The sequence below is a fragment of the Trypanosoma theileri genome (genome assembly GCF_002087225.1).
Source record: "Trypanosoma theileri isolate Edinburgh chromosome Unknown TM35_Tth_33_V1, whole genome shotgun sequence".
Taxonomy (NCBI): Eukaryota; Euglenozoa; class Kinetoplastea; order Trypanosomatida; family Trypanosomatidae; genus Trypanosoma; species Trypanosoma theileri.
This window is the reverse complement of record NW_021639875.1, coordinates 346435-352320: the sequence shown is the minus strand read 5'-3', so window position 1 is coordinate 352320 and position 5886 is coordinate 346435. Positions and strand designations below refer to the sequence as shown.

The 5886-nt window shown below is 46.0% G+C and overlaps 3 protein-coding genes across 3 annotated transcripts; all 3 read right to left on the bottom strand.

The window, feature by feature from the left end:
* Positions 1 to 1892: 1892 nt before the first annotated feature.
* Positions 1893 to 3209, bottom strand: TM35_000332380 (uncharacterized protein; the record flags this gene model as incomplete). The annotated part of the gene is made up of 1 exon (XM_029028994.1): positions 1893 to 3209. The coding sequence occupies one exon, from the start codon at positions 3207 to 3209 to the stop codon at positions 1893 to 1895; it is 1317 nt and encodes a 438-aa protein (XP_028879847.1).
* Positions 3210 to 4455: 1246 nt separating this feature from the next.
* On the bottom strand, positions 4456 to 4761 carry TM35_000332370 (Tbingi protein; the record flags this gene model as incomplete). The annotated part of the gene is made up of 1 exon (XM_029028993.1): positions 4456 to 4761. The coding sequence occupies one exon, from the start codon at positions 4759 to 4761 to the stop codon at positions 4456 to 4458; it is 306 nt and encodes a 101-aa protein (XP_028879846.1).
* Positions 4762 to 5015: 254 nt separating this feature from the next.
* Positions 5016 to 5588, bottom strand: TM35_000332360 (Tbingi protein; the record flags this gene model as incomplete). Its single annotated transcript, XM_029028992.1, has 1 exon — positions 5016 to 5588. One exon carries the CDS (start codon positions 5586 to 5588, stop codon positions 5016 to 5018), a length of 573 nt encoding a protein of 190 aa, XP_028879845.1.
* Positions 5589 to 5886: the final 298 nt, after the last annotated feature.

Below are 5886 nucleotides of genomic sequence, written 5' to 3'. Positions count from 1 at the left end.
ATAAAATCCCAAACCTAGACGGTGCATAGCCCACAGACCACGCGAAACCCATTGGTCTCTTCATTCGATAAGTGAAGCAACGTTCCGAGTGGTGGCATTTCATTTGTGCTTGCGCTTCCACCTATACTACACCCCAGATGCCGCCGCACAGAGCCAGACTGGAGTCAAACTCAACAGGGTCTTCTCTTTCCCCGCTTAGCCCTTCAAGTCCGTTCCCTTGACTGCCGTTTCGCTAGATAGTAACTCAGGACAGAGGGGATCTCATTAATCCATTCATGTGTGGCCCCAATCGCACCGCAGGGCACCGGACTAGAGCGTAAGGGAACCACACCTTCACTCCAGTCGCTCACACACATGTCGGTGGATATCACCACGCCGGCACTCAGTGCACCCCACAGAGGCCGCAGTGGAGTGATCCAGCAACACAACGGTGTCCTTCCCACCCACAGTGCACACACACAATGACAGTCTCACATGCTCATATCAGAGAGGCACCACGACATTCCCCAAAATGCACACTAAGCCACACACCTACAGCGAGGAGAAGAAAAACGCAAGAAAAGAACAACAACAGGATAGCAACAGCACACAAAGCACCCACAATACAATAATCACAGCTGCCACTCTCATCAGAAAAACATTCACACACACCAGCACATCAACTCAACCCCAAAAAGAAAAAAAACAGACCCATTACGTGAAGCCGAAGCGGAACAGTCTCAGTCCATCTCCCCGCAGGCTGCAGTCACTCAAGCAAGCCAAACAACACACCACAAGAGCAGCAATATCTCCGTGGCAATGCTGTGAGTGACAACACCGAGAGAGAGAAGGTGAGAACAGAGAAATGTGTTTTTATTACGTGGGCGGTGCGAGTAGCAACCCAAACACACAAAGGAACACACAACAGAGGGTCACACTTAAACACCCACAACCCACCAATCTTTATACCAAAATAAAAATGCAAAAAAAGAGTGACTGCGTGAGGCAGACACAATAATAGAGCAAAGATGTAAAAGAAAAAAAAGAAATTCCATTACTTAATGTGACTGCGATGCCTGGACACAGTCCAATCCACCCCAAGGTGAACAACGGGAAATCATTGTGTACTGAACGTGTCGTGCCCATATCTTTATTCTTGATGTCCCTGCAGCAGTTTGTATATAATGAAAAAAAAGAATCATTCCATAAAAATGAACACACAAGATACACAAGGTGTATCGGAAACGCAAAAGAGAAACACACAGCTGCACATAAAACGTGCAATGTAATTACAATGAAATACACACAAGGGAAAAACAATAAAATGAAAACAAAACAAAAAAAGAAAGCCGTGATCACCATGTGAATATCTTCAGGAGGCAAGAACACAATTCCCTGCAGTAGGTGTGTCTGTCTTTCGCACAGGGAGAGCAATGGGAATGATGCACACATGATGACAGTCCACACACACACACAAGGAGAAGGAGTGTCGGTAGTGTGCGTGTGTGTCTTGAACCCCCTGCCATTCTTCACATTTCAGTCACAGCAATTACAACACATTGGGGTTGTATCCCATCCCCACGGGTAAAAGCAATAGTTATTAATATCACGGAACACACACACACATCACCAGGAGGACACAGTAAATGGCGGCAAAACAGAACCCAGATAATGCCAACAAACAAAGAAAGAGGAGACTCCCCTAACAAAATGATGGTTTGTCATGTGATGAGTGCCATAGGAGCCCAATAGATGTGTTCAGCAAAAAAAAGTGTAAATAAGAAATTCATCAAACGGTAAGGCATCATGTAAAAAAAAGGGCTGATATCCAAACAAGAAAAAAGTGCTCTTGCAATGCATTCATGTCCAGTCAAACGAAGGTCAATTGTGCAACTGTGTCATGGGAACACCGATTAGCACACGAGAGCGCTGCCCAGCACCGTCAACAGTAGAAGAAGCAGTATAGATCTGCGCACCAATGAAGGACCGTTGCTACCATCCTTCTTTTTCTTGGCTTTCTCTGCTGCCTGCCTCGCCTCTTCTTCTTTGACCCTTTTCGCTGCCTGTTTCGCCTTTTCTGCAGCAATGCGTTTCGTTTCTTCCTCTCTGGCCTTTTGTGCCGCAGCCTGTCTCGCCTTCTCTTCTTCGTCCTTTTTTTTCCTCGCTTCCTCCTCTTCCATGGCCCTTCTCGCATTCTCTTCTTCAATCCTTCTCCTCTCTTCTTCGGCCTTCCTTGCTTCTTCAGCCCTTTCCGCCGCTTCCTTCCTGGCCCTCTCTTCCCCCGCGGCCTTTCTCTCCGCTTCAATCCGCCTCGGTCTCTCAGCCACCATCCTATAGCTGAAATTCTTGCGCGCAGTTTCCGTAATTTGTTTTCTCCCGACTCTTGAACCTACATTTTCCTCTACCTTGACGCGTTCTGTTACCTTTATCTCTTCGGGCTTGGATGTCGCGTTCACCCTCTTCACATCGAGATCGTCCGGGCAAAGTTTTTTGATTTCGTCAAACATCGCGTTCATATCTATATTTGTAAAAACCGTGGTGTTTAAAGCGCACACCGTGGACTTGACTTGCAAATCAGCGAGTCCCTTCCTCACGGTTTCGATTTCATCGTATTTTGCACCGGCATCAGCGAGTACCTTCATCCTCCCCTCGTCCGCCGAACAACCCTTCTTCTTCATCTCAAGAATCGTGCTATTGTACCAGTCGAGGCCATCTTTGTATCGTTTATGCACGTCAAGCAGGTTTTCATAATACACCCTACTCTGTAGTCTCGTTGTTTTCACATCCGCCGTAAGATTCTCCGTTTTCGCCATTGCATCATTATAGTCACTCATCATCTGAGCGTAACCTTTCTTGAACTCCTGCACCTCTTCGCCGTTGCATTTCAACTTCTTAACCCCAGCCACCTGCTTCCTCGTATCGGTTTCCACGCCATAACGAATGGCTGTAGTATTACCCACGGCGTATATGATGGCGATGTTTTTCTTCTCACACGCTTCCGCTTCTCTCTTCCACAAACTTAACAAGTCCTTACCCTCCTTCAACACCGTATCCGATGATTTGAATTCTGGATCCACAGGCCCTTTCAACGCGGTGTCCATGACGCGCTTGGCATCTCCGAGTTCCTTCTCCTCCCCAGAACAATCAATGTTCGTCTGAGCCACACACAAACATACACAATAGTGCAGAAGTACCAACAGGTACACCACGCGGCGCAGTTGGATGAACATCGTTGACGTGATTGTCGCCGTGGGTTGCTTGGATCTAAGGTAACAAGGAAGAAGAGGAAAAGGAAGAAAAGAGACACACATTTAACACACTGAGAAAGAACAGCGACGCAGAGGGAAAAAGAGTACACAAAACAACGTCAATCAAACAACAACCCAATGAGAGGAACAACAATAAACCACTCACACAATAAAACACACCCAGAGTCACACAGATATTGAAACAACACCTTGAATTTAGAAGAAGTGAAAAACAAATGGTATCAAAACAACATTAAATAAACGTCTCTACACACACTCCAACATCTTACTCGGTATTCCAACACACAAAGTGTGTCTGTATTCTCATTACAATAAAATCATTACCAGACAGTTTGAACACCAAAATACAACAAAAACACAGTGTACGCCCAACATCATCCAAACGGTATCCAAACAGTACGCCACAAATCATCAGCAAAACAAAGAGACTGTACAATAATCAACACACCTCCAAACAGAAAAAATAAAGAAACCAATGCATCACCATAATATTTATACCAACACCACAATTGGAATCCAAAACACACCCACTCACAACCATAAACAAAAATGACTGTATACATCACTGTAATACCATGCCACTCTTTACAAACAGAGGCAACACACAATTACTCTCTCACACACATATTACCTCTTTATTTATCCTTATTACTATTATTTTATTTTTCCCCTCAGAATGCCAATTCACCTCCTCTTCTCCCACAGCATTATCAGCAAAAAAAAAATCACACCCAAACATACACCCCCTTACTCCATGGTGTGCATTAGGAGGATACGATCAAACATATCCCCTTTCCACCCCAACCCCAAAAGGACCCCACACCACCACCACGTTTTTCTTTCTGTTCTTCGTGTCTTTATGGATATCACTCCAATGGTACGGCTATCAACCGTCCACCGTAGAGTACCTTAATTACTGGCTTAAGAGTGGCTCCGAAGAGGAAGACCCCTTTATTTTATAGGATCCTCAAGCTCTTGTAATATGATTTTTGTTGTAGCATTTTCCAATACGAGAGAACCAGTCTACGAGAAATCTGATCGAGTAAACCCTACCAGATCTCTCTACTCTCACTGTTCTTACCCAAAACCCGTCCTCAAGTCTCCTTTTTCTATTATTTTTGTTATTTTTGGGTTTTTGTAATAGATTGGCCTCTATGAACTCCTATTTATTTTCTTGCTTTTTTGGTCGGCGACAGACGTCTTGAGCTCAGTCTTCTATCAGGGTTTCCATATTCGAGCTCGTCGCTGATTTTAGAGGGGTGGGGAAAGTGGGCTGCGTAGGGTTTCTTGGTTGTGAAGTCTGTGGCATAGGGTAGTTCCGCTCCACCGCAATAAGGAATTGGGCCAACCGCTTATAAAAACATAGTTTCATAAGGGGTACATCATCAACTATCGCAAATTGAACTCGCAGTGGGTGAAGGTAAGTGCAACCCAAGAGATGCAGAGCTGTTTCTTCGCATCCGTCACGTTGGCTGGTGTGCGCGCGAGTAGGCTGATACCCGTGACGTGACATTCGGTGTAGAGTTAGGCCTCACTTACTTATACACATTGACGACCACATGAGGGGCAGAGTAATGCCGGAAGGTCTCTTGTTTTCCTTGGTTTGTATTTTGCAGTGTTGGAATTCGTTTTTGGGGGCAGCCCCTCTCCTTCATGGAATTTTCTGCAGTGTATTACGAGGGAGTCTAGGTGTGCGTAGAACTTCTGGCATACTCCGCATTGGACTTTCTCTCTGTTCTCACGCTCCGGTGTTGGCGACGTATCTCGCTAGCGTTTCTTATTTCGCGGAAAGGTTACTTGCATTGTTGCTGGCAAAATTGGGGTTCCAGGAGGATGTTTAAACTTTTTGTGGCAGGCGAGACCACCAATGTTGCCAAAGTCTCGTAGACAAAATTCGCAGCGTAGTGAGGCAGGTTGGGGGATTAGTTGAACTTTGGGTGCGTCTTTTGCGGGGTTCTCAGGATGTTTTGCTCTAATATGGGATTTGGGACCTGTTTTAGATCGCGCTATCATATCACATTTGTCACAGGGAAATGCTGATTCTTCTGGAATCGGTTCGTCGGCTCGCGGGCGCTTTCTCTCTGGGACAGGGCATGTGACATTGTGCATGTATCTAAGGTGGCCCGTTAATCCATTTTGAAGCGGAAATGTTCGTTTACACATACTGCCGGCAAACGGGTGGGGTTTTGCTTTAGTCGAAGTGGGACGGGGTAACGTTGTGTCCGGAGGTGGCTCATGGGGGAATTTGATCTTCCAGAGCGCATCGACTCTCTTGAACCCATGTGTTTGTTGACCATATGTACTACTGCGGTGTTCCTGCATGAGTATTGTGCCCCGCATTCAGTGCAGGTGGCGGGGTCTGTTGCTTTGTTTAGGGCATAGTGAGGTCGTTTTTGGCTAGGTGGAATAACGGGTGTCGGCGTACTGACTTTTTGGGGATTACACCATCGACAACCAGGGGGAATATGGGTTTGTATCTTTCGCAGCAGCCAGCCATAGCGATGCGAAGCGCCTGTGCGAAAACGTGCTAAGGCTGTTTCTTCTTCTCTAGTAAGTTCCGGATTATCTTTGGTGGGGTCCCAGGATCCAGTGATTTTTAATCTATGGGAGGGGGCATGCCCACTCCTTTATGCATTTG